Below are 27,877 nucleotides of genomic sequence, written 5' to 3'. Positions count from 1 at the left end.
AGCCTCAGTCCCAGCCGAAGTCCTGCCCCGTCATCTGGTAGAACTTCATGTTGAAGGGCCGGTAGAAGTCCCGCAGTCTCTGCACCACCTCCTGGTCTATGTCAGGGTGGGTCCTGCCTTTCGTCTTCCCCAGGCAGTGGGGTTTGCTGCTGCCTTCCGCCTTCTTCAGGCACGGGAACCCCTTGGTTTTGTTGAAGTAGAAGTGTTTGTCGGTGATGATCCTCTTGAGGCCCAGAAAGTCCTGGACCCTGCCCAGCTCCCCTGCGGGGTCACTGATCAGCCTCTCCCCGCTGACGAAGAGGATCTGCCCGATGGGGAAGTAGAGGAGCCAGTTCTCCAGGTGCTTGGCATAGATGCCAATCTGGATGGCGCTCCACGAGGTGTCGATCAGGCCCGTAGTCCTGTTTTTGAAGGTCAGGCTCTCAAAGGTGGGGATATCGGGCTTCTTGGAGAGCGTCTGGGTGTAGTCCGAGATGGCTCTGGTCACGGGGTCCCGCACCACCACGATGAGCTTTGTGCCCTTGGACATGGAGGAGATGCGGGCTGGGGCCTCCTTGGTGACGAAGTAGCTGGGGGTCTTCTCCATGGTGATCTGCCCCTCCAGGGTCCTGGGCATGAGGTCTCTGCCAGCAAAACACACAGACATGGGTCAGAATGGCAGGTAAGAGGAACAAAAATATGCGTATGCATATATATATTCACACATAGATACACAAGAATTTTTCTCCCTAAAATGCCTACACAGGTCATCTAGCTTATACAGATAAATCCATTTTCCATTGATTTAGGGATTAAGAGGGGATTATTATTAAAGGCCACTGTATTAGAAATCCATCTGAGTAATCTCCCAGTTATCCATGAGTGGATTAGCTGGGCTGCACTCTGCACCTGGAGTGTGGCTATATGTACCACACTGGCTCCCGACCGGTCACGATGAGTCCTGAGCTGCACCAGGCGGCTTTCTTGGCTCAGGTCAACGCCACAGTGCCCTCAGCCCCAGCCCAGAGCTCGTTTTCCCCAGGGGAACGAGAGGAACAGTGTAGCAGAAAAGCAGGAGCTCACCGGAGCACATCCACCTTGCTTTCCCTTAGCATCCCGAACACAACACTTTTCCCAATTCAGGCAAGAGGGTGCAATTTGTCCCCAGCTTGTCAACAGCAGGACCTCACCCAACTGCAGGGGTCCTCTTGCACCCAGCTTCACCCATTGCTTTACTATTCCCTATCACTGTGCAGACTTGTTCCCTAACACGCACTAGAAGGAGCATCAAGAGCTGCTGGTGGCATCTTCAGCACATCCCAGTCCAGCACCCAGCGAGGACAACCTCTCCCCTCCACTGCCACGCAGGCTACAGCAGGTCAGGATACAGGATACCACCATGGAGAATGCAACCTCAGCTCATGGGTAGGACGTACCCTCACAAAACACCCTTGAAACCTAAATCCTTCAGCAATTCCACCTTATTCCCTGACTATTTCTAATTAACCATGCAAGGAAAACTAGAGAGCTTGCAGAAATGATGGAAGCAGCACAAAGCAGGATGAGTAATTTTTTCCTATCATTCACTAGGCAAGCCTAAATATTTCAGACCATTTGCCAATTCTTTCCCTTTATAACCCAATGGGACTCATTTGCTCTGGGTTGCGAGACAGTTAAAAAAAAGGAAAGAGGGGAGTCTGCCACAAAATTAAAGCTATAAAACTTGATTAAGTTTTCAAAGCGTCCACCCAGCACAGAGAAATAACCAGCCAGTGTGTGATCTGCAAGCCTCAAACAGTGTTTCCCTCAGATGTACGACACTGCACACAGAGGCTATTTGTTCCCCAATGGCCATCTCCTCCCTTACCACTTTTATGCTTCTACAGCAAAGATCACCGTGGGCTCTTGCAATTCATAAAGACGCTGATAATTTGTGCTAAAGCCAATGGTTGCCCCAATTAAGAAGCCAAAGAAAAAAAATTGGCTCATCTGTTCTGAGGCCAAATAATAGGAAAACCAGGAATGAGAGGTGTGATTGAATCAAAAATCATCACATGCCTATTAAAGTTGGTCAGTAGCTATTTTATGCAACTGCTATTTAGCTTACATTGTACCTGGTATTTTACTTCATCAGCTTCTGGCATTAACTTTATGCAATGTGTTTACTGGCAAGGGGCACCCAATGACTACGCCTCTGCACCGCAGGTGAGGTGTGCTCGGGTGCTGCCCATAAAGCCCCTTCTCCGTAGACCCATGGTGGGAGATGGTCCCCACACCAGATCTGCACAGGTCACTGGGAGAGGTGGCGATGGACAAGCCGGACTGTGGAGGAAGGGGATATCAGCTTGTGGAAACCTCCAGCCATGCCCAAGGGTGCTAGCAAACCCTAAGGCTGCAATTTCAAGGCCACGCAAGTGGAGTTTCACATGCAGATAAAAATCACACTGGTCTACCAGATACCTGGGACGTGAGAGCTTCTGGAAGTCAGGAGCCAGCACGTGCCAAAAAATAGTAACCAAAATAAAACTCTGACTAATCCTTCGCCTTTCTGGCCAACTCCACAAACCTGTAACGCCGTTGCAGAGCACAGCCAGTCAATAACGCTCAGAGAGCAACTCTTAAATCTATCGTGGGCTGATGTGGATTTTGACAGTCTACTCATTAAGTGGTGTCTCTTTTTATGGCCACATTAAATCCAAGTTCTACATCCTGCACTGGCCACCGACTGCTTTCCAGCTTGATTTAAGAGGTTGGTTTCAATCCATGAAGCCCTTAATGGCCTGGGACCTGCCTGGAGAGGAGACTGCTTCCCAAGACACACTCAGGATGGCTGCGCTGCACTGAAGCCCTTTGGCTTCAGGTCAGGTCCATCAGATTGCTTGCTGTACAGGGCCCTGCACCTTGAGACCAACTTCTCCTCCAGGAGTACTACAGTCAGTATTTATCAGTCTCCTGGGAATGATGCAAGGCTTATTTTTTCCTCCTTGCACAAGAGGGACATTGGGTAGGGCTGGGCCATGAAACAGGAGGAAATTGCTGGGGGTGGAGGTGCTGAGTCAGTTGATCTGCTTGGAAAACACAGGCTCTTAATTAGTGTTTCAACAAACACAGAGGAGCGCACCGCAGATGTGGATGACAGCAAGGAGCAACTCTTTGTCTGAGAGGCATCCACTGGCCCAGTGTCAGTCCCTTTGCAGACCAGTCAGCACCTGAACCCACAGTCTTGATTTGTGGCTGAGGACATCCAACAGGTCTTGTTTCCAATAGAGCTGAGAGCACTCAGTTCTGTGCAGGTCTAGACCCCTTAAAATTGTTATTTTTGGAGAGGACCTGAATTCTTGGCATTTGCAGAACATCTCGCTAGTGACCCATCACAGCAAGAGAAGCAAGACAAGGCACATCATTGACACTGCTACTGCTGTCTGGCTTGGTCAGCACAGGCTAAAATGAGCAGAGACAGAAATGGAGCCTTCCACCCAAGAACAAGAACTGAATCCACCAAAACCAGCCTTCAGCCCTAGCTCCAGCATCCTCTTCCTTCATTGTACCCAGACAGGTGCCGGTCATAGCCCAAAACTAAGATCCTCGAGATTGTCTCAGACGCTGCCTTGTTTGAAAAGTGTCTGCATAAAAGCTAGGCAGCAGCAAGTGGAGCCAAATATTGTGGCCCATGGATGTGGTTTGAACCTCTGACAGCATCACATCCAGGAAAGCAAAGTTTTATTGCATGAGTCTGTCCATTGCGAGGAGCTTTCCCATGGTTTCCATAATCTCCCACAGAGGCATCAATTGTCATGCTGGCAGCCAGAGACAACAGAGCCTCAGGGACAGGAGGAACTGGTAAGTTGGCTGGTCTGAACTCACACTGCTGGAAAAGTCACCAAGAAGCATTTCTTCCCATTCAAACCACAAGTGGAGAAGGGCAACTTGGCCCACGTTTAGCACTGCAGCTCCAACACAACACGCCAGATGTACGTGTTGGTGGAAGTAGGACCAGGCTCCAGCTCTGAACGCATCTGCTCCTGGGGCTCCAAGACAGCAAGGGCTGCACTAAACGACAGCCGTTGCAGAAGGAGGGGAAAGAGGAGCTGTAATGGTCAGAAGAGCTGTAGCCTCTGTGCCCTGGCAGGATGCAACCCCTTTGGGAGAAAGTAACAGCAGAAACCCACATTCAGCTCAATGGTGCGGGCACAGTTCAGCCCTGGGGCAGCTCATTACAGCTGTGGAGTCCTCCATTTCCATGGAAGCTTCACAGGCACGTTAGAGACATGGGCAGCTTCTGCCAGCGCTGTTTGGTGCAAGATAGGAATGGCAGAGGTGCAGCTACCACCGTTGTCCGTATGGGAGAGGAAAGGGAGATGGCAAAGGGAATCAGGCTGTGGGAAACGGGGAGCTCAGCCGAGCCCTCAGACAAAAGCTGCTGCACCAGTCGGGACAGGGATGGATGGAGACACCACTGAGGGCTGTAGCGGATACTGTAGTGGAAAATAAAGGTAGTATGAAAAGCTTGGCAAGCAGTCCCTCCTGCCTTGTTATCCTCCTGCCTTCTGGCAACCTGGAGTTCAAAGACCTCTGGAGCCAGCATCTGCATCCAAATCATCCCATTTCATCGTGACTATGAACTGTCTAATCCTTTCAAGCCCATGAATGCTTTTGGCCTTGAGAACACCCCACAGCAGAGAGTCCCAGCATTGAAGCACTGCCTTCACCCGTCATTTGACCCCTCTCCCTACACCCCATCTTGGGAAGGGACGAGGCACCCACTTTCTGAGCATGGAAGAGGAAAGCAGGGATGAGGAGCGTCAGCAGACTCCTGGCATCCCTTACTTCCTGCCGAGCCCAGCCGGCAAAGCGCTGGCGCGGCTCAGCACCACTCTGCTGACTTCGGCAGAGCTGCCGGCAGCGTCGGGGGTCCCAGCGAGAGGAGGGAGTTGCTGTGTGAGCACAGCTATGAATTTTCCACAGGCAGAGAGCAGAGCCCCTAACCCTGAGCTATTAACATGTCAAGAGGGGCAGAGGAAAAGCTTTTCCTTTAATGAATATTTCCTCAGTGAAGCCTGCACCCTTCGTAGGCGAAGTGATAGGCTTAGTCTAAAGATGGATTGGCCTACTTTACCTATTAACCACTTAGACTAATGTAATAAAGGCTCTCTTTATTCAAACACCCCTAATCCCCAGCCCCACACAGCTATGAAGCCTGGAATACGAAGAGATGCTAAAACGAACTCCGCCAGGCTCCTGCTTGGAGAGGCTCGGAGGGGGGGGAATTATATATATTTTTTTTAAGTGCAAACTTCTCCAATATGAAAACCGGACCCAGAGCAAGATAAATTTACAAAGTGGGGATGACAGGTGGCCACACGGTAATCCAATCCTGAAGCCTAATGCCCTTTGTGGCAGCTTTTGTCTGCGCAGAGGTGCTCCGGGCTAATCTGCTGCCACTTCTCAAGGAGGAACGGCAAGGGGCCGCGGGCCGGGGGGGTCAAGGGGACCTCTGCAACCTGTTGCTGCGTTATGTGCCACAGGTAGGACAGAGCGGCGTGCAGGGCAGAGCACAGCAGTCATTACTGATTTTATCCCCGCGGACGTCTGTCGGTCCCCCCATGCACCTCCTGCCATTCGCAAACACCCGCTGGGATAAACCCCTCCAGGGTCTGCCAGAGCCCGAAGCCCTGCGGCGGGGCTCAGCCCAGGGGGCTGCAGAGACAACCGCCCCCGGCCGTCTGCCCGCGCGGAGGTCACCGTCAGGCTGCCCAGCCGAGACCCGGCACGCTCAGGTGCTCCTGCTGCCGAACAGGAGTCCCAGAGCCGAGCGGATGATGAGCTTTCTTTCCTGGGGAGGGTTTCATGCTGGATATATTCCTGCCGGATATATGCTGGCATTCCAGGTGCCAACCAGCATCACTTTCGGAGATGCTCCCCCCGCTCCAGCACGCTCAAGAGCTGAAGTCCCACTGGTAAGTGTTAAAATCGGGGTGCCTCGTGCTGCAGCGACGGCACCCTCCCATCTCAAACCCCTCCACTCCAGACCACCCCCCCTTGCTCAATCCTCTGAACTGCCTCAGTTTCCCTTTGCAAGGATGACAAAACTCCCCTAGAGGAGATGGACAGCTGGGTATAGGGTATTGTAAAAGCAAGAGAAGTGTTGTTACAGTCAGGATAAAATGCCATAGCATCTGGATGCAGCTACAAGATGCAGACTGGGGAGTGCTCACAGCAGTCCCTGCGATACAGCAAGAACTGCCTTTGGTGCAGAATTTCTAGACTTTCCCCCCCACAGCTGTTCCCTAGAAGCAAGGAAAATAGGGGAAAGGGGAGAAAAAGCAAGTCAAACTATTTTGGACATCAGCCACATTCACGCCGAGTTCAGGCCTGTAATCCAGAACCATTTGCTTTGCAGCCCGGCGGTGCACATGCAGAGCATCCAACCTATTTCTAGCCAGTTTCTACCCAAATTCCTGACTGGCGTTTCAAGAAGACAAAAAGTGATTTCTTCCCAGAAAACCAAATTTTGGCAACTTGACTGTTTCTCAGGAAAGCGCATCCAAATCCTCCCAAAAGGGTGTCTAAGAAACCACATAGATTAGATTGAAAGCTTATGGTGAGAAGGTAGGTAGACACAAATTGCACACAGTGCAGAAGGTAGACACAAAAGCTCTTCTCCCATCCTGAGAGGAGAGAGATTTTTAGCCTCCAGAGTCATGACGGGGTTTGAAAACCCAAGGTGACAACAAGCCCAGGCAGCACGACCCAGAACGTGGTACAATTTGGTACACATGATGAATTTGTTATGACTTTTGCTGCATTTCTAATTTGCAGGTTGGAAAGCAAACAAGCCTGCTGGTACCAGCTCAGGAAAGCTTTAAAGGAAACAAGTGCAGAAGACGAGGCAGGTTGAAGCCTCGTCCCCTCCCACGTTGATGCTCTCCAGCCTGCTGCATCCTCTCCTGTCCTGTCCCCATCCCCAGGGGTGGTTTGGTCCCCTGTCCCCATCCCAGCATGGTCCCGCTCAGCTTTGCTCCGGTTAGGATCCCACCACAGCCAAAGGGCTTGTTCCAAACCACAGTCTGTCTGTCTGCTGCCTTAAATCAAACACACTTTTGAGGAGGGCTTTACTGCACAGCCCTGCACAGCTAATTCTCATTCTAAATCCCCCTGCTTCTCTTCCTCTCCTCCCCCACCTCAATAAATAAATTTAGGCCAAGTGAGCGAAATCTAGTATCTTGAAAAAGAGCTCTAGATACCCAGGAAAGGATGGAGGCTGCATCTCCATTGCTGGCAGCTTTGCCTTCCAGCCCACCTGCTCTGCCAAGGCGATAGCCAGTTGCTCCCAGCCTCCGAGGCAGCATGTTGCTGTCAGAAAGCAGGAAAAAATGTACAGTGGTGATCAGAGCAGCCAAGGACTGGATTGAAACCACACACCTGTAGCCCAAAACTGGCATGTGACAGTGAGCAAGAGCTCTGCAATGCTCTGGGAAGCAAAAACCCAGAGCATCACAGCATCACCAGCTCAGCTCCCAAGGCCACCACACTGGACCCATCCCGACCCTACCTGGCCCTCCTCTCCATGGGACTGATCACAAAATCAAATCCCAGAAATACTCCTTAAAAGCAAGAACTTGACAAGCTCAGGGCAAGACTGTTAAAGTAATAGAGCGTTTTAATTACATCACAGAGCCTGCCACCAGCATCAAGGTCAGCTGGCTTCAGAATTACCCACTTGGCTTTGACTCTGCTTTCTGGTGGCAGGAGCTCCGGATGGGGGAAGGAGGAAGATGAAGGAGGAGGAAGAAACAGAGAGAGAAGAGGGAATAGCAAATTCCTCTTTGGGGGTGGGAGCACTTGCTGGTTTATTGCTTGGTACATCACATTTTTCTTACCAAAATTTCTCCCAGCTCGGGCTGCCGTTGCACCAAGGACCTGTACAGTAGCAAGCAGCCTCTCCTCTTTTTATGACCAGTAGTAAGGGCAACATGTGTGCCTTTGTCTCGAGCGGGAGCCCGTTGTTTGGGTTGGCAAATTATACAACAATAAAAGGGAACGGCTGGGAACCAGCCTCGGCCTTTTTGAAACGGGTGTAACCCTATCCAGCTCCGTCAAACACTCGCCACGACGTTTACACAAACCAGATGATGGGAATTAATGAACTTTGGGGGTGAGGAAGGGGTAGGTAAAGGAGGAGGGAAAGGGGGGAAAAGAAAATGTGGGCCTGAAAGTAATGTTTTTTCTTAACTCTCCTTGCTCCCTGCCCCCAAATCTGCCAGGTGCCCTTCACCTGTTGGGAGTTTGGGGATTGAAGGAAGGAGAGGAGGGTAACAGTGTGCAAAGGCTCCCCGTCATGAAGCTGCTTCAGGGCTTCGATGGGGCCAAAGAGCCGGTAGCCACGGGTGGCATCACCACATACCCCACAGGAACAGGCTCTGGCCCGGCCATGGAGTCTGATCTAAGTTCCTTTGATGCGGATAAAAAAATCCCATCAAAGGCTGGGGAGAGCGGGGAGACGTGGGGCGTCGGCAGATGGTCCTTTGGTCCCCACTCTGTGCAGGCAGAGCCGAGTCGTGCCGAACAGCCCCGGCAAATCAAAGCAAGCAGTGCCTCGAGGAGGGGACAATGCGCTGCTGCAATCACGAGGGGTTGGGGGTTTTTTTTGTTTGTTTTTTTGTTTGTTTTTTGGGGTTTTTTTTGGTTTTTTTTTTAATAAAAGGCTATCCACCTCCCCCAAAGTCACTGCATTCAGATCAGATCTAGGAGCCACCACGGAGGTTTGACCCTCCCTATGCTGCAGGAGAGGGACACAGGGCGCTTTGCCCGGCCACAGCCACAGAGCAGACGGTTTGCAGCAGCATCCGAGCACCCGACCTGGACAAAGCAGGGCCTGATCCATGCACAAAACCTGGAGGGTCTGTGCCTCCAGGAACAGCCATCGGTGCAATGAACAGAATCAGCCTCTGCCACAAAGGCTGCCTCCTGCCCTGCGCCAGCCAAAACCCACCTCCCTCCCAAACGCCTCCCCCACCTCACGAGTTTAAGTGGTTTAATTAGAAGCACAGACTCATAACGAAGATAATGACATGTTATCCCTCACGGGGCTGCTGCCTTGTATAACTAAGTGCCATATATGGTGCACTGTATAGCTGCAGCCTAAAGGGGAGGAATAACTTACAGCAGCAGAAACACTTGATGCTGACACGAGTCTTGTCTGCATGGGGACGGGGTTTGTGCTTTCACCGGAGAGCATACTAAAGAGGCCAAAGAGCGACAAAGACTCCTTTGAGGCCGATGGGTGACACGGCTGTCACTCCTGGGACACGCCCGTCCTTGGCAATGGATGCAAAGGCACGAAGTTGGTCTTGGAGGTGGCTGGCTGGAGCAATCCCCCCTTCCCACCCTAGAGCTGATGCTCCATGCTGGCAGCCTTTGGGAGGAAGGTCTCAAGGGGATGGGACCAACCTGAAAGCTTGGGAGAAATGTATCCTGCTTGCGGATGCTCACATGGATGCGCCCGCAGGGTGCGGCCCTCTCCTTCAGGCCAAAGCCCCTGTGGCCCAGGGATCTCCAACCCTGGTCATAGGAAGACCAGGGCAGAGCAAGAACAGGGCAAGCAGCATGCCCTGTCCCCCACCGCTCTCCCAGCCTCCACCCAAATTCAGCTCAGGGACTTTCCTGGGCCTGATGCAGTTTGCCTACCTAATAACCCTCAATCGATCTCTCTTCCAACCCCTTGTCCAGGTTGCTCCTGAACCCACGCAGACCCTCCACGTGCACAGCCCACCCTGGGTCCTTGCTCTGCCCGTTGTGCACCAGCTCCTGGCCTCAAGCCATAGCCCCAGTCCTTGCACCATGACACCAATCCATCCCTCCCTCAATCTCCAGCCTAGCTCTGACTTTGTAGAGTACCGTATCTTCCCTCAAGACATCTCTTTGCCAGGCTGAGGTCTCCCAGTCTACTTCGTCATTCCTCAAACAGAAGTTCCTCCAGCCCTACAGAACAAACCCAAAACGTTGCCCCTGTCACCAGGCGGACTCATGCACCAACTGAACATGGGCTGCAGAGATGTGGGGTTGTCTTTCGACTAGGAAGGGCCAAGTTTCCAATTATTTCCTTCCCTCTTCCCCCAACAACATGTTACAACTGCTCAGCAAGAACTTTCCCTCCTCCTTTGCCAGGCAAGATATTCATCAACTCTACCAGTTCATTATATAGGCTCTCCTCTTTATGTAAACACCGAAGCCTCTTTCTGTCCCCATCATACTTAAAAGCTCTGAACTTCCACTAAATAATTATCTTCACTGGGGGGAAAGAGGCAGCGCTTTACATATCAAAGGGCTGCTTTGGAGGGATTTACAATAATTTAAGATGAAGTGGTAAATATTCTATTCACTCCAGTTCATCTCCAGTAATAATTATAATCCTATTAGCAAGGTCCCAAGAAAGTGATTGCATTATCATCTAGCGAGCATCTATGTGGATTTCTTGGAGGGGTGGGATGGGGGAGGCCATAGGCAAGTAAATAAGTAAAAGCAACAAAAGATGCAATTGCCAGCACCTCCCCTCCCCCAGAAGGATTTGGTCTCCTTTGTCCTGATGCTTCAATAGCGCTTTGCTCTGAAAATAAGAGCTTTTGAGTGCAGTAAGGGGGTGGGGCTGAAATGAGCATCTTATTCCTCTCGGTCACCCCCGGTTCCCTTTCATTGCTGCGGGTCCCCCGGTGCTGCTCCGGCCGACAAAGAGCACACGTTGCTGTTCCTGCGGGCGCGGGGGGCCAGGAGCAGCGCCGCGATTAAAAGCTAATTGCTGTTTATGGGTGAGTTCTTTAGAATACCGCCCAGCGTCACCGGACTTCACTGCCCACTGGTCAAGTCATGTGAGATTACTCTAATCCGTCTCCATTTCCCCCCAAAAAAGGAAAAAAGGACTATTTTTGTTTAAAAGAAGAGCAGGGAGGGGGCAGTTCTGTGAAACTCACAATTTAAGGGGGGAAAAAAACCTGTAAACCCAGCAGGAAACATGACTGAGCTAACTGGCAAACTGGGACTAAAGACTTTTTCCTGCAGATCGCAGGGCCAACTGTCTCCACCAAGCTGGGTATTTTACTTCTGTGCCGTGTCGCCTCTTAGTACTCCCCACTGGAGTGTTTAACTGGAATTTATCCCTGCAGTTGCACTAGTGTAATCTCTTTCCCTCTCTTCTGGCACCTGAAGGCCACCAGTATTAGTCCTCACCACCTCCACCAGAAGCAGGTAGCTCAGCTCTGCTCACCCTGGCGTGGATGTAAGTCAGCAGCTACATTGGTGCATGTCTGGAACAAGCTAAGATTACTTTCACAGTGCCCAAGAGTTTATTGCAAAGCGGTAGAAACATTTTTCTCTATAAATTAAACAGACAACAGCCTGAAAGGGAGGAAAGAGGAAGAATTTTAGGCATCTGCAGAGATTTCAATGCTCACAACTCACTCCTGGCAAAAAATAAATTATCTGGACTGCCTCTGCCTCTTACTCTATCACAACCAGAAGAACCAGCCATTTCTCTTCCCTCAAAAATTTATAGCCGTGAGTTAACGTTATGTGTGCTAAGCTCCTGCTACGCAAACATTTGATAGACCCACTTACGGATTCATTGCAAGATGAAGCTCTGCTCTTGGAGCTTCTTGCAGAGACTGCTGGTTTAACACATCCTTGTACCAGAGATGTTACTCCTTGAACACAGCTTTATTTGGGTAGCACTGATCCTGCCCTTTGTGGGAAGCTGGAATTAGTATCTGCTGAGCTTGGACTGGCTCAGCAGCTGCAAGCACAGAAGTAATGTCCCCATCCAAAAAAAAGGCAAAGCAAGAAAGTCAAGGTCCGGATTTACCAGCTGAACGGTGGAAAGAAATAAAAAAGGCAAAACCCCAAACGTGGCTGTTGCAAGGCTTTTGCTAGCTCAGAGTAGGCATAAGCAAAGGAAACCCAGCTTGGAAGAGGTTTAAAAGCAGATAAGAAGTCACAGCTGGTGGAAGATCCAAAAAACAGCTGTGGTACCTGCAGGTGACAAAAGTGTCCCCTGGGGCACAGGATATGGGGCCAACATGGCTGTCACTTGGGTTCAGCCAACCCCAGAGACCCCGATCTCGGGGGTTTGGCTTCAGCTCCAGCAGAACAACCAGGCTGCTCCCATAAGTCCTACCACAAAGCCCACCACCTGCCATCAGCCCTTTTGCCATGCAGCAGCAGCTCGGCCACGTCCAAGCAGCACCAGTGCCCGCTGCTCGCACTGCAGCCTCTTCCTGAGGCTCTTCCCCCTCGCCCCTTCCCTGCCACGGAGGCTTAGCCAGAACCAACGCGGCAGGAGGATCAGCCGGTGCCAGCGGTGTTCAGCCATCAGCAACACACCCACCAGCCCAGCACAGAGTCTGTAGCCCCAAACTGCACCCACACCCACCAATTTGCTCTCTTAATTTGTAGCGACAGCACTAATCCTCTAAAAGATGTTAAAACCCCACAGGCACTGCTACTCACTGGTCTTTTAGACGTCTTTCCTGCTTACAGTTCTTGGGAAAATGCTTACTTGCAGCAAAGGGAGCAATCTCCATCAAGTTAAACCCCATGGACGTGGGCATCTGGGACTTGGAGGAGGTAGAGGCAGGCGTTGAGGTGCGTAGAGCCAGCACTATAGACTGCGTACAGCTTGCAGGCTTTCAGCTGGTGTCCCAGAAGCACCAGGTGTTTCAAGAATTAGATGCCCAAACCAAGTAGCATCATGACTCATCCAAGAGCTGAACCACCCGTCACTGCACATGAAGCAGAGCATCCTCCCGGCTCCCCCGAAGGGATGCGCTGCGGGGCTGGACCCTGCACCCAGCACGGGACACCCTGTTACACACAACTGGTCACACCAGACCACCCCAGGGCTCCTGCCCCCAGCTAGGACATCAGGAGGTATTCCTAATTCAGGTAGCCCATGGAGGGTATCCCATCAGCCTCATCCCTACGGTACCTGCCCTTCAAGGCCCTTCCCCTGGGACCCGTCATGCCGTATGCTGGTGGTAGGGAGTCCAGCAAGCAGGGTACATCTCGGTTTGGACCCAAAGGGCACATCTTGTGCATCTAACGCAGGGGGAGATGGTCACTTCATGTACGCCCTAGACGTCTGTATGGCAGCTACGCACCACGGCGGCGTCTGTAGCCATGCTGCAATAGGAAGAAGTTTCCCAGAAAAGGGGTTGGTTCAAGAGAAGCCCCAACTCCTGGTTGGGTCCATTCTAGGGTGGCAGTCCATTAGGTTTATATGGATATGGATTTTTATGGCACATTACTTATAAATCAACTTTCTAGCTAAATAAGCATGCACCAGTGACCACTGCAGCAGCCTCTCTCTAACCACCGAACGCAGCTGGATGCGGGCGGCCAATACTGGTACACCAAGGCTGAACACTCAGAAACACCTAACAAATTTTCACCCAGGACAGGACTACAAGGAGATGAACTTCAGCATCCTTTCCCACGTTGTGCCTCGCCCCTAGGGCACTGCCAAGCCACTGCATTTCACCTGCTCCAATTTTGCTAGAAGGGGGAAAAAAAAAAAACCAACAAACAAAAAAACCCAAACAACCCACAAACCGAAGAGCCAACCCCAAACTCAACATTGCACAAGTCAATAGCCACCAAACAAAACTAACCCAGCAACATACGGGCAGGACCACGTTGCCCTATTGCCACATTCATAAATCACAGCCCCACTGAGAGGTCTTTTGTGTTTTCCCCCAACACAGAAATTAATGCCCTAATCTGTGTGCCTGCACAGGCAGGTAACGAGTCACGCTGATAACACTGCCCTTTGTTAAACACCCACGCAAGCAGCCCAGCGTTTGCACAGGGAGGGCTTTGCTTGCCACCTTGACACACGTTTCTCCTAATCAAGCCCAGCCTTCCTGCGCTGGGGCTTTACAGCCGCGATTAGAGGAAAAAGCCTCCCGATAAGCCCCGGAGCCCCTTTCTGCCCTGAGTGACGCCCCAGCTCGCACCCCTCAGTTCATAACCGATGCGGGGGGGAAGCATCCCCAGTGATTCGTCTGCCCTTGGGGTAAGACATGCCAAAGGGGAGCTTAAACCACCGTGCTGGGTTAAGAGCCCCAAAAGGGACTGGTGCCAGCGGCAGCCGCGTGACAGCTCTGCTCCTGCTCCCCTCCCTCACCATGGGCATAGCAAACAGGGAGGGGAGCAGGGAAACTGCTTTATTCACCCAGCAGCGCTTTCCTCCGAGCACTGAGAGCCCTTGAAGCATCTTCCACATGATGGCTGAGCCAGAGCCTGCTAGCTCCTCTGCAGCACGTGGGAAGGGAGCTCTCAGGGTGGCAGGGCCAGGGCAGGCTTGAAACAAGCCTTGAGGCAGATACACATCTACAGGTCTTCAACAAAGCCATGTAGGATCTCCAGGAATCCACCTTCTGCACCTAAAGGGATCCTATGGGCATCCAGCATCACCTGAACAGCAGAGGCATTCGAAACAACAGCTCAGAAAGCTGCCAGCTTTCCATTTTCACTATGGAAAAAAGAAAGTTACAAATTTTTTTCTGCCCTTTTTGATAATGCATGCACATTCTAACACAGGCCAAGTGATGCCAGCGAGCTGCTGCCAAACCCCAGCTGCATGACTGCACCTGCCTCTTCAGCAACACCCAAACCAGCCACCTAACTGTGCAGCACTGAGGTTCCTCCTCGGCTGTCTTAAAGATAAGGGGATGCCCCTTCTGACCATCAGAGGACAGGTCACCTCCCCAGTGGCCAATAGTGGCAATAAAGAACGAACTCATCAGAGGAGGACCAGCTACATGGGAAGGTGCCCAACGAAGCAAGCACGTCCCGTACTCACCAGCTGGCTCCTCATTACCCTAGGCATCCCATCGAGTGGGTCAAAAATTTAAAATTGGTTTAGACTTTATTCCAAGCTGAGCCACCCAATTCATGTCCAAAGGTCTCCTGCTTCCTTTCCAGCAAGGGAGGGGTGGCACCGACCACAACCCGAGCTGGTGGCAATGTGGACACTGGCCCAGTCAGCATGTCCCCTTGTTGGGATGAGCTATATTTGCCACCCGCTGGAACAAAAGGCCAGGCAAATTAATACATCAGTGATCCTCTCAGTACTGATCCCTAAATGCATTTTAACACAAATGGGATTGTCACCTCAACTCATTTGTTAATGGATTTGTGATTTACAGTCATAAAGGAATAGCACTGGAAATTAAGATTGCTCCATGGTAAACAGACCAAGGCAGTGAGTGAGACACATTTGTCCAGCACAGGATTTTTTCCCTAACACCTCCAATGAGGCCAGTATGACCCTCTCCAGTCTCTCCCCATCCTTTTTACCTCCCACACTAAACATCAAGGACAGAAAAGAAAATTAAGTTCTGGGACAAAAAAGTAGCGTGCCCATTGAGGCAATCAAGCTACAGGTTCGTGGTGCCACTGCATCCCAAGGTGGGTCCCCAGTGATGCTGCAGGACTCAGGGTAGAGCAGAAGGAACCAAACCAGCCTTGGGAAGGAGTGAAACTCCCAGCAAAGGAGGGAGACAGGCACCAATTAGGGAAACATGAAGGAGCAGGTCTGTCTGCAGACTCCCCTCCTGCCGCAGTCATTACGTGGGATCATGACGTGGTCATAAACAGTCAACGAAATACAGTCAAGAGCTCTTTAAAGAGCAGGCTCAGCTGGTGGAGATGCTCTGCTGCAAGTACAACAGATGCAAAGCACTGCTTCTAATTAAAAAGGTATTCACGTAATTAAAGACTTCACATCACCATACCAATGATTTGATCTAGTCCAGCACACTCGCTCAGGCTGTATTTAAGAGGGCTCTCCATGCTTGCTTTCCACTTCTGACTACTTGGGTTGACTTTCTTCGTAACCCTGCCCACCTTACACACCCCGCAGGCTGCAATGGCAGGTCCATGGCTACAGTGGCAACCAGAAAAGACCTCATGGAGCAAAACCACACATGCCATAACCCAGCACCAACCTTCAGCATCCCACCCTCTTTCCATCGAGAGCCAACTCCCTTCCAGAGCTGGCGACAGGGCTGAATTATCCTGTAGTCCTTCAAGCCCTTCTACATAAAGAGCACAGTGGGCCGGTCTGCTAAGGCCTTGGAGCACAACCCAAGTGAAATGACTTTTCCCTGAACACTGAGGAGTCTGAATGAGAGCTATTGTTATTCAGATGAAACCAAGTGTCAGATTAACAAATCAATGGGCATAAGAGATATAAAATGGGTTACCATTGAAGCCTTTCAAATACCCAAACATATGGATGAACCAAATGTGAATTGTAATTGACTCACCCGCACCTTTGATCTCTACACCCTTGGGTTCCCAAAGAGACAGCCCGGCCCCCTCTGATCAGGACTGAACTGATTCGGGACTCCATTGTGAGCCCTCACAAAGCCTTTTCTCTCTGCCTCCATCTCCTGGATGTAGATACAGCCTGGCACTTGGAAATTGAGACAAGCCAGCTCTGCCTCAGAGAGCCGGGGAGCTGGAGACGGACAACCCAAGTTACCCAACACAACCTCTCGCACGGAGCCTGTCAGCCCCGGGCACCTCTTCCCACCAGCCCTGGTCCCCACTGGTGGCCCTCGGTCAACTGGACATGAACAAGGAGGTGCCCTGGGAAGCAGAAGAAGAGGCCCCGCAGCAAGCGCAAGCAGTGCAGACACACTCCCCCACTCCTCCCAGAGCCGGCGTGGGTCTGTTTGGTTTTCCAAGGAGTTCGCTGTGCAAAGCCAAGGATCAGACTTTACCGATGGGTTTGTGGCATGCACGTGCCCCGACTGCAAAACCCAGACTGATCTGGCAGCACTATAATTGCTCTGCCCTTCTCCAAGTACCTCGACACCTGACAGCGCACGTCACCTCCACTTCATTAACAGACATAACTTTTAATTTTCCTGGGGTGTTTCCACAGCTACATTAAAAGTAACCTGGAGTTTAAACTAAATCTAATCTCTAATTTTTTTTACTTTTGGGGTTTGCAGAGAGTGAGTTTTGACCAGTTTTGGATAGGTGCAAGAGTAAAAAAAATAAGCATCAGTTCTGATACCATATAAATCTCAAGTCCGCAGGAGTCGCAAGGTAAGTATTTGCTTGGCTCTAGTTTCAAGCCTCATTATAAACTTTAAGTTGCTGTAGCTGTCCCAGGAAACCCAGCCCAGCTTATTCTTCTACCCCCATGCTGCAAACCCCACACAAGCGTGCTTCCTGTGGAGGTTTTAACCCCACACCAAAGTGGGGTTAAAAAAAAGACGCAGCTCAGCTATTGCTATACTGAGCCTTGAAGCAACAGGAGTCTTGAAACACCTGTTGCTGAAGGCAAACCCCAGTAGCTACTCCCAGTACTAGGCTATTCCCAGCATCAGGCACCGATACAGAGTGAAGCGATCCCCACCGGGAGGGCAGAGCTGCTGCACGTGTCCTTTCCTCCAGCACCAGCTGGAAGAGGACTGGGTTTGATGGGGGAACTGGGTGAGCCTGGGAGTCCCCCAGAGCAGGTGTGGCTCTGTTCCTATAATTTTTGGGCCCAGACCCAGCCGTGCAGCTGCTTAACCCAACTGGTAAGCCTTGCTGGGATGGCTGAGCATGCGACAATCACAGGGCTCACCTGCGGAGGAACCGAGGAAGGAGAAGACTGTGGGGAGGAAGGCGGGCAAGAGGAAACTCCCGGGCTCTTAATCTGCTTTAGGACCATATAAGCTTGCTGTTTATATATAGCTTAATTAATTATTACACTGCATTTAGCAGTGTGACCTTGAAATCGTCTCTGGGGGGAGCCAGCAGCCACGGTGCAGCCAGGGCAGCCGGCCAAGGCGTCGGTGTGTGCCGAGACACCGGGACGCTCCCCGCGTGCGGGGCAGGCAGCTCCTCCCGCGCGTCCGGCTGTCCAGGCTGCGCCAGCCTGTAATTAAGAGGCTTCGGAGCAGACAGCAGCTCCCAGCCCCTCTCAGCTTGCAGCAAACCCAGGTCGGAACCCTAACCGGCTATTCCACTTCTGCTTTGGCAAGGCTGCTATCTTCTCCCAAGGCTTCGTGCGCTGCTCAACACCCCCTATTAGCTATTCCCTCTGCTTTTCAAAATGCCATGCAGACAGCCCAAGGCTCATTAGCTACCAGACCAGCTCAAGAGGGAAATTAAAAAGAAAAAAAAACCAACCAAAACCTATGAGCTATGTGTTACGTTGCAACAAGTTCAGTGCTGGGGAAAAGGGAAGGAGACAGACTTTGCTAAGCCCTTCCTTGAGAAGGGGCACTGCTCAGGCTGTTTGGCTCTTGGGCAGTCCAGTTTGTGCAGTCCAGCCATGGTAAAGCCAGGGCAGATGCTTGGGGATGTTTACAGACACCCACGAAGCCCACCGCCCTGCTGTTCCCGGGCGAGACCTTCGGGAGCTTCCCCCACGCAGCCCATCTGCAGAAGATGGGGACAGCCCCAGTGCTCACAGGGACCGGCTCTGATCCAGCACAATTCACTAAACGTGGCACCAGGAGTGGGTGCAGGGGGTTCGGAGCAGAGAGGCATGGCATCTCGGCATCGGGCATCGTCTTTGCCCTGACACGCAGAGACATGGGGCAGAGCAAAGCCACGGGGTCCCTCTGCAATTCACATTTAGCAGCCGTATTCCCAGCCCCGCACATGAACCAGCTGCAGACCATGTACAGCCACTGCTGGGACTGAAGGGCTGGGACACACCTGCTCTTTACTCCAGCACCTCCTGCTTCCATTCCAAGTCTAATACACCTTTAAAAAAAACAAACCGAAGGCATGCCAAAGCTGCAGGCCTTGCCAGTTTTTAAACAAATATTTAATAGCTCAATGAAGCAGCAAAGCACTTCATTAATAAAACGCTGGGGTTTTGTCCTCCCCCTAGTGACGGGAAGATCTCTGCACCGAGCCGCAGCATTGCCGGGGCTCAGCCGCCCGCTGCAGCCCGACAGACCCTGCTCCAAATCAGAAATACTAATGCAATTTAACCTCCCTGTAACGCCAGTGCATTCTGCTCTTCCCGCATTTAATCACCAACTCAGCAGTTTTCTAAAGATTTCCTATGTCTCCACGCGCCGCTCGCCTGTACTTGGTAGACTTTCAAGTTTTAAGACAAGTTTGCATTTGCTACTTGAGACAAGCTGCAAGCTCGGGGCTTTAATGTAAAGCTTGTCTAGCTGCTTTATCGAAGTTAATCATTGTAATGGATTTTGGCTTCTGGGGAAACATTTTCTGTACTCACAGTCACACAGACACATGCCGAGGGCCTGATCCTGGAGCGCTCCCCCAGACAGGGCTTCGGACTGCATTAAACATGGTGAAGTCTGGGGACCTGGTCCAATCCTGGCCACCAGCATGCCGCTGAAGACTCATCTCCTCACCAGAGCCAACTTGCCACGTGAAAAGTACATTTTTTTTAAAGAGAATTGGTGTTTTCACTCCAGCTGCGCTCTCGGTACTGCTGGACTGTGGTTGTGGCAACAAAGGATTTGGCCTTGCATTCACATTCGGCAAGGGATGTATAAAAATATATACATCCACCTATAATATTATACATCGGCATATAAAATAAAAGCCCATGCACAATTCTCACTTTCTTCTGGAAGAGCTGCCTGCTGCGCTGCCAGGAACACGCACCAGAGGGGAAAGGCTGTGCCAATTCAAGGGAGAGGTTACAACTGCTCGCTTTTATTATAAACTAGCCACTTTGGTGGACTTGCAGAAGTCCCCGGCAGTACTAGCCAAGCAGACTGGCCAGATTACAGCTCTGGTCTTACGAATTTTAGCAGCACAAGAATGACAAGAAGGCAAGGGGCTGTCCTTACGAGGGAAGACATCTCCCTCCAGCGAGGGTTAGCAGAGCTGAGCCCCTCGGACGCCACTGTAGAAAGGCACATCAAGAGCAGGGTTACCTACATGTGGCCCAGCATCCAAGACCAGCTGCAAACTAAATTCTGGGTCAGATCCTCTGCTGCCATAAAGTGCCATGACTCCCTTGAAGACAGTGCTAAGTCACAGCATTCCTCAGTAGAGATGTTCTTTCTCCATCCCTTTTCTGTAGGGAGAGAAATCAAAATAGATTTTATATCATGCTAGTTCCAGGGTGTTTCTGAGGAGGTTAAAGCAGATGTAAAGCATTTAGCAGAACATGGCATTATTTTTCTTTAAATAAAGTTCTCTTCTCCCCTGCTACCCACTATGTGACAGGGCACTGCCATGCTCACTTATTTCAACAGCAGAAATGAAAAAAAGTGAATTATTCATTTACTTGAAGTCAGTGTGAGGTCTTCTGCCAGCAGCACTTCTATACCTATTTTCTGCTAACATTCCCACCAGCATCATCTAAACCCCCAACCACCCAGGTATCTGACATGCTCTGAATGACTCCTGAGATAGGAGCACATGTGGTCGCAGAGCTGGGATGCAAGGTCTTGCAGGTCAGCAGCCAAGGTAGCCAGCTCACAGCTTCCCACATGTCCCTCCTCACCCCTTGACAGCCCTCACCCCTCACAGTACGAGGATTCCACATGCAAAATCACCAGCACCGAGCCCATTTTCCTCCTCTGTCTTCAGAGCTATTACAAAGAGGAAAACCACCATGGGCAACGCTTGAAGCCAACGTGACACCAGGAGAGGTTATCTCCTTCCCATCACTTTTATGGATGAACGAAGGTCTACTGCACATCACGTCTGCCTGGTCCCCACCAACCAGAAAGAAAGATGCTCAAGACAGAGGGACTGTGCTCCCGATCTCGGCTTCCTTCCCTCGCCTGACCCACGGCATGATGCGATGCCCTTCCAGACCTGTTTGTGGGCACCTTGCAACCACCTCCAGTCCAGGAGCAACTCCCTAATGGCAACGCTACACCACCAGTAAACCCCTGCCCTGAGTTAACCCCACCTTCCCTCTAAGCCTGCTGATAATCAATGAGTTTCATCATCGGAACCCTCATTTCCATTAAGAAAGTCAAGATAAGGTCCATTTATTCAGTTGCCTTCTGGCTGCCGCTGATGATGGCCACTGGGCTGAGCTCCTTTAAAAAGCACACAGTGTTTCTCGTGAGCTAATTAAGAAACACACAGGGAGCTACTGAAAGACCTGAAATTGCAATGGCATGGGCAAGCCTCAGTACAGTCATCAGCAGCAAGTCAGGACCCAGCACAGCACTTAGTCATTTCACAAACCAAAGGAGCGGCCTCTCCTCCATCCCCTCCTCACATACCACATGGTGACAACAGGTAGCAGCCGATAGCCCCTGACCCCCTAATTACACTGCTGAAATAACGTGCCCTGCTATTTGTTGTTCTTTGAGCCCATATGTTAACTGTCCCGCATGGCCCTGGCCAATTCATTATCCCCTGAACCCACTGATCACCCATGGCCACACCAGCAGAAGACACGAATGCTCATGCTGAATTAGACTTCTTCCTACTTGGGATGGATTAATAGCACCATATCCGGGCTCAAGCAGACAGAGCAGTTTAGCAAGTGAGGCCTGATGGTAAGACAAGTCCAAGATCAGGCCAGGTCGGAAATACAGCTCAAAAGATCGGTGGTTTGGGTAGAGGTTTTATAGCCACCGCATCCGGGGCTTGCTGGATGCTTTCAAAAACAAAGCCTTCACTGGAAGCGCCTCGAGGTATCCAAAGCTTGGTGTGCGTTACAGACATTTGCCATGGCCCACTTGAAAAGAAAAAAAAAAAAAAAAATCCCAAACCCAGAGTCGAGCCCATGGGTTTTCATTCCCATCATTTTCATGCCAAGAAGGAGCACAATGTTCCCCGGCACGCCACGCGGTGCTGCGCTAACGCGATTAGCCAGGCAGATCCACCATCCAAATAAGTCACCCCCAATGCATGGTCAACTTTGAAAAGTTCAGCAGCTCAACAGGTGAGGCCATGAAACCCGATCACGGCAGACAATGTCGTCCCCCCCCAGCGTCGTGCTGGGAAGAACTTGTCACGTGCGTCATATCGGGCAACATGCTTGAAACGGAGCAGCACACTGAAACCCCAGCAACACGAATAATCTTTGCCATCTGTTTGAACAACTCAACCCTCCTCAGATCTAAAGGAATGATCCCATGCAAACACAAGGGCCTTGCTGACTGATTATAGCAGCCCAGTCCTTCTTTTTTGGGGCCATTTTCCTCTGAACTTTGCACAGTGGCTAAGGCAACATCATGGGGAGCTGCTGGAAGGGCCAAAGGGACACTGAACCCTGTGCGTGTGTCGAGTGGACCATTAAAAGTCCCCACTCACTTAAGTGCAACACAATGCAAGGTCAATAGCTGATTTTATTTTTTTTTTTTACAAAAATCTCAATGAGAAAGCTGCTTGGCAAAGCCACCCCAGAGAACACGACTGTCCTTTAGGATACGCTCGCTCCAACCGAACGCAGCTCACAGGAATGTGCTGGAGGAATCGATCTTTGCTCAGATACAGTCATTTGCACCCAAAGTTCAGTTGGGAGAATCAAGATCATTTCCAAACCTCCCGAGGCCAACGAACCTTGCGACACTCGGTGGAAACAACACGTTCAGTTTTGCAAGCACCCAGTTGTGTCTGCGCCGACACCTCCGCGCTGCTGGATCCATGCCCTGGCTCAGGAGGCTGCGAAGCACGGTGGCAATTAAGCAGCAGGTATTAAACCCTCGCTACCACTGTAAAGTCAGCATTTAGAGAGAACGGCCAAATGCAGCGGCAAAATCCTGCCTTGCTCAAGATCTGCCCTTGCTTCAGCAAGGCTTTCACCCCTGAACTTTTAACCATCATTGCGTTATCCTTCCCCTGCTCCCAGTGTGGCTCATTGCAAGCATCGGCACTGCGCTGCTCGCACCCCCACATGCTCCTTGAGGCAAAAAAAGAAGCTCCTGGGAAAAAATAAATAAAATTAAAAAAAAAAAAAGAGGAAGTTTCTCCCAATTCAGGAATCGCTGCGAAGCAGCACTTCACACATTAAGGTCCCCAATGTTTATTTAGGTGATTGGGGAGTCTAAGAAATGCACATTTGAAGCTGTTTATTGCACACCACCAGAAGACTGGGCATGATCCTGCTAACCCAAACCACCCATAGTCTCAGCATGGAGAATGAATTAAGGCAGCTTGGCAACAGCGGGAAGATAAAGCCTCAGCGTTTTAAGAATTCCCCCCCCCCCCAACAAAAAAAGGAAAAAGAAAAAGAGGTCTCCCCTCCACACTGCTAGAAGTGGAGGAGCTCGGGCTAGCACTGCTACCGAGATTACAGCCGACGTAGCCATGGCACAAGGTTTCCTAGCAGAGGGCTACAGACTCGTAATATAAATCAGTGATGTTGAGTGGGGCTGGGAATGCTCAGCCTATGCCAGGAGGGACTGGGTACTACAGCCCACTGTGCCTAAAATGATTAAAAAAAAAGAAAAAACCAAAAACCACATAACACTAATGACATGATCTTTTTTTCTTACCTTACATTAATTATAGGACAAAAGGCTTTCAAGTCCCTAGTATATTTAAAAATGCATCATTGTTGTGTGAAATAAGAAAGGAAATTAAAAAAAAAATCACCAACTGATTTTCTAGGCTTGCAAGAAACACTTTTTCCCCCGCAACCCATATAGTAAACCCATAAGAAAAAAACAACTTCCCAACGGGCTGCCAGGCAGGCTGTTCGTCTGGGCACACAGACACATGCGCGCACAGGCTCCGGAGCTCAACTCCTTACTGCTGCGAAGAGGAAACTTCTTTATTATCCAAAAATTCCAGGCGCTACTTAAAATTAGTTTGCAATAGGGGCTGGATCCCGTTTCTCCTCTGTCATGGTACATATTTTCACTTGAAGCAGTTAACATGCTGTATTCATTACCAGGGGGAAAACCCCACAATGCGTACAGAAGTTATTTCCATTAGATTTCTAGCTACCTCACTATCGAAAAATCAATTTATTTTTTCCCTCTGCTTTTTAGGAACAGCGGTCAGCACCATTTGATGCTGTTTTGCCTTCCACACAAAGGGAAAAAAAAACAGATTTCATTTCATTTGACAGAAAAGAGAGCAAGAAAAATAGTTTGTATTCTCTCCTTCAAGTTATTTTCTATAGATGAAAACTTTAGACAGAGATCAGTAGTTAACATAAATATGATTAATCGCGTAAAATTTAAGGCTTCATCAAGCTAAATAAGCAAATTTGTGATGCTTTCTGCCTCTCAGAAATCTGAAAAAATGTTACTTTGGAACACTTTATTATACGGCAGCAACAACTTAAACAAACAAACAAAAACTCCTAAAACATAGGACCAAATTTAGCCAGAAACCAGTCGAATAAAATATACTTTCAATGAGACGTAGGTCAAAAATTGCATCTTCATCTTTTCAAAGCCAGGCAATTGGATTTAAACTGCAAGCACAGGGTGCTGAGGACACAAGTAACTCCCCCAGTTCCAAAGTTCAGTCAATTTGTGCAAAAGCGTCTGAAAAACAGAGACAAGGCTTGCCCAGCTCACTGCACGACGGCTGGCACAGCGGGTATTTTATAGCATTTTTAATCTGATTTTATTGGGCCATTAACAAGAAAATACAAACGCATCTCCTTATTGACTTTAAGATAATAAATAAAAGCCTCATTAGGGCTTGGAGAAATATGCTCTTGGGGAGTGCTGAGAAGCCAAAATTCACTGCAGTCAGTGGGAGTTTTGAGCTATACAGTATCTGATTTCTAACGCTGAAATTTATAGGAACAAACTTCTGCATCTAATTCAAATTGAAGTTAGAAATAATGCACAATTACCAAACAACTTGTCTGTTGATTTGAGCAAAGACATCCTCCCCCCATATATTTTGCATTATTTATTCTCTCCCCTCACAGTCGATCTGGGTCCCAGTCCCACAGACAGACAAACACGCTCCGACCCTCAGGGTGAATCATACCCGAGTGATTTCAAGACCTTCAGCATCACTTACGCTCGCTGCTTGGGAGAGTCACTGTTCAGACCTGAAGATCTGTTGTATTTCAGTTAAAACACCCCTTTTGCAAAGATACTTTTTAATAACATAGCCGTGCGTTTGCAGGGATAGGGCCCATGCTGCTTAAAATTAAGCAGCTGATAAGGTGAAACTTTAAGAAGTTACATACAACTTTGATGCCAGCTTCTCCAAATTTAAAAATAATGTGTATACTTTAAATATTGACTTTCGCCCACTGCATCTGGGATAACAGATTAATGTAATCATAAGCATTATTCTCTCCTTCTCCCCTTCCACCTCTTACTTGTAAAAGATTAATCAACCATTTTATGGTCTAATTTAGGTGCCTAATTAAAAACAGAGTTCAACACGTACAACACCATTTTGCTAATAAATCCTGACAGGTATTCTGCTCTGTTATATGCAAGTTCTCCTTTCAAAATGCGAGATTAATATTTTTTTAAAGCCAACTGAATTTATAAAGATTTTATCTTGGTCGCTATGGGATGACACGCTGCATCCTCCACCAAAATTCTAGAATTTTGTAAAACGAAAGTGCTTTCAAAAACGACTTCCCTCTCGCCAGATCTTATCCTGCATTCATTTCACTAACTGCTGAGGGACGGCAACATTAAAAACGAGAGACATAAACCTAATCGGACTTGCGGGGTGGGAGTTTCAAGACTACAAAGAGGTTAAAATTCAGAACTTCACAGCTCCCGTCTAGCTTCAAAGTTTCCATCTCTGCTCCTTCAGTGTTCCTGTAAACACTCAGCAGAAAGATATATTCAAAATATTCTTGATAAAGGAACTTCAAGCCTAAAAGGGTGAAAAGAAACTTCAAGGCGGTTCGGCCCGGCGGTCGGTGTCCCAGCCGGGCTGAGGAGCTCCGGACCTTTCCTCCGCACCCACCGCCTCCTCCGAGCCCACCGCACACGGACATCCCGCACAGGGCTGCTCCTCGCTACAGTACTTATACATCCCCCCTTGCAGGATGCAATCCCGTAATTTAGAATTTTCCCCCAGCCGAAAAGTTCCATCCCGTCCCCAAAGCACGCGTTACACCATCGCATGCCACACCACTCTCCTATCCCCCGCGCCGGGCTAGAAATTGCAAGCCAGAGCAATTTATCAGCTATAAAGCTGATTATAGTGGTAGGAGAAAGTTAACGGAGAAAGAGCGTATGAAGCGATCGAGGAAGTTTTATCTCCAAGGCGGAGCTGCCGCCCGCCAGTCCCGGGCTGCCGCTGCGCTCCCAGAGCGGCTCAAAGCCCCCCAAAACCTGCCTGCGCTGGGAGCACCGCCCGGCACCGCCGCGACCCCCACCCCGGGGTCCTGCAGACACGCCAGCCATCCCTCAGCAACACCCCGAGCCGAAGGAAAAACATACGCTCCAGCAAAAGCCCTGGAAGCACAACGAAATAAGAGTGTTCAAAAAAAAATTAATCAATATTTAACCTTTATTTAAAGATTAAATACGGTTTGGCTAGCACAGAGCCTGCAAACAGCCAGCCGCCGCTTGGACTAACGGGGGAAGCAAGTTCCACGCAGGGTTCGGGTTCTTTTCGGGGGCTGCATTTAGCGGCACATCCACACGTCGCCCCGGGCGCTCCCCCGACCTGCTCCAGAGCCCGGGGCGGGCGTAGCCCCCGCACCGCACGGCCCCGCTCCGGGGCGGCGAGCACCGGCTGCCGCGCAGCTCCGCGCCGGGGCGCAGCCCGCGCCGGGCCGGGCAGGACGGGGGACCCCCCTCACCCCCCGGAGCCCCGCGGCGCAGGCGGAGAGGCGGCTACCTGTACCAGGCGAGTCCCCGCTCGTAGTTGCGGTCGAAGAAGTGGGGCTCGGCGCCGACGGCGCGGACGTCGGGGTGCACCCGCAGGAACTCCAGCAGCGCCCGCGTCCCCCCCTTCTTCACGCCGATGATGATGGCCTGCGGCAGCCGCTTGGTGCCGGAGCCGTTGAAGAAGCTGGAGATGGGGCTGGCGGCGTCGGGCGCTGCCCGTTGCTCCTCCAGGCTGCTCTCCTCGCCCGGCTCCCCCGGAGCCGGCGGCAGCAGCTGGGGAAGCGGCGGGGCGGCGCGGGGCGGTGCGGGGGAGCCGCGGGTCGCCAGCCCGGCGCAGGAGCCGGCGCAGGAGTAAAACATATAGAGCCAGAGGAAGAGCATGATGAAGAGCAGCAGGAGCCTCCGCCTCAGCGGCGGCAACGCGACGGGGACATCGAGGCAGCGGTTCAAGCGCTGCCCCATGTGCCCGCGGGCGCGCCGGGATGCATGGCTGGAGCTCGCCCGGCTCGGCTCGGCTCTGCCCGGCGCCGCATGGGCACCCCGGAGCCTCAGCACGGCCCCATAACCGAGTGCGCGGCGCTGCGCCGCCCGCCCGCCGCCCGCCCCAGCGCCGCTCTCCCGCCGCCGGCAGCGCAGGCAAAGGCAGCAGCGGCGGCGGGGGCGGGCGGGCAGCGGGGCCAGGCGACGGACAGCGCCTTCGACCTATCACAGCCGCGCTGTGCCGCATAATGAGCCGGGCGGAGCAGCCAATCAGAAGAGCGGTTAGCTCGCGGGGGCAGGGCGGAGGAGGGGAGGAGAAGCGCTCATTGGCTGATGAGACGGCAGCGGGCGCGCGGGGGCTCGCACCGGCGGGCCAGCGGCTCCGTCGCCCTCCCTCGCCTCAGCGCTGCCCGCGGGCCCGGACGGGCCCGCGGGCAGCGCTGAGGCGAGGGAGGGCGACGGGGATGCTGCGATGGTGATGCGAAGCCTTCCACGCAATCCAGCACGCCCCTCTCCGATTTCCTGACACTTTATTTCTAGCCAAACCCAAGCAGTTTCAGCTTTCAGGCTTTGGATCTCTCCAGGCTTCTCCCGACGCGTTAGAGTCAGGTGCTATCTGGAACATCTTCCCTAAAATACCACATTTCCCAGCTTTTCTGAGAACTCGCAAGTAAAAACCGCCG

General features: G+C 51.2%; 1 protein-coding gene across 1 annotated transcript; it reads right to left on the bottom strand.

Annotated features, from left to right (window-relative positions):
• Window positions 1-27,363, bottom strand: LOC140660430 (heparan sulfate glucosamine 3-O-sulfotransferase 3B1-like). The gene is made up of 2 exons (XM_072881310.1): window positions 26,725-27,363; window positions 1-623 (listed from the first exon to the last, which is right to left on the bottom strand). Exons 1-2 carry the CDS (start codon window positions 27,174-27,176, stop codon window positions 5-7), a joined length of 1,071 nt encoding a protein of 356 aa, XP_072737411.1. The 5' UTR covers window positions 27,177-27,363; the 3' UTR covers window positions 1-4.
• Between the last annotated feature and the right edge of the window lie 514 nt (window positions 27,364-27,877).

The sequence above is a fragment of the Ciconia boyciana genome, chromosome 16 (assembly GCF_034638445.1).
Source record: "Ciconia boyciana chromosome 16, ASM3463844v1, whole genome shotgun sequence".
NCBI classification, from domain to species: domain Eukaryota; kingdom Metazoa; phylum Chordata; class Aves; order Ciconiiformes; family Ciconiidae; genus Ciconia; species Ciconia boyciana.
Note: the sequence above shows the minus strand (reverse complement) of the source record. Positions and strands in the feature narration are given on the sequence as shown.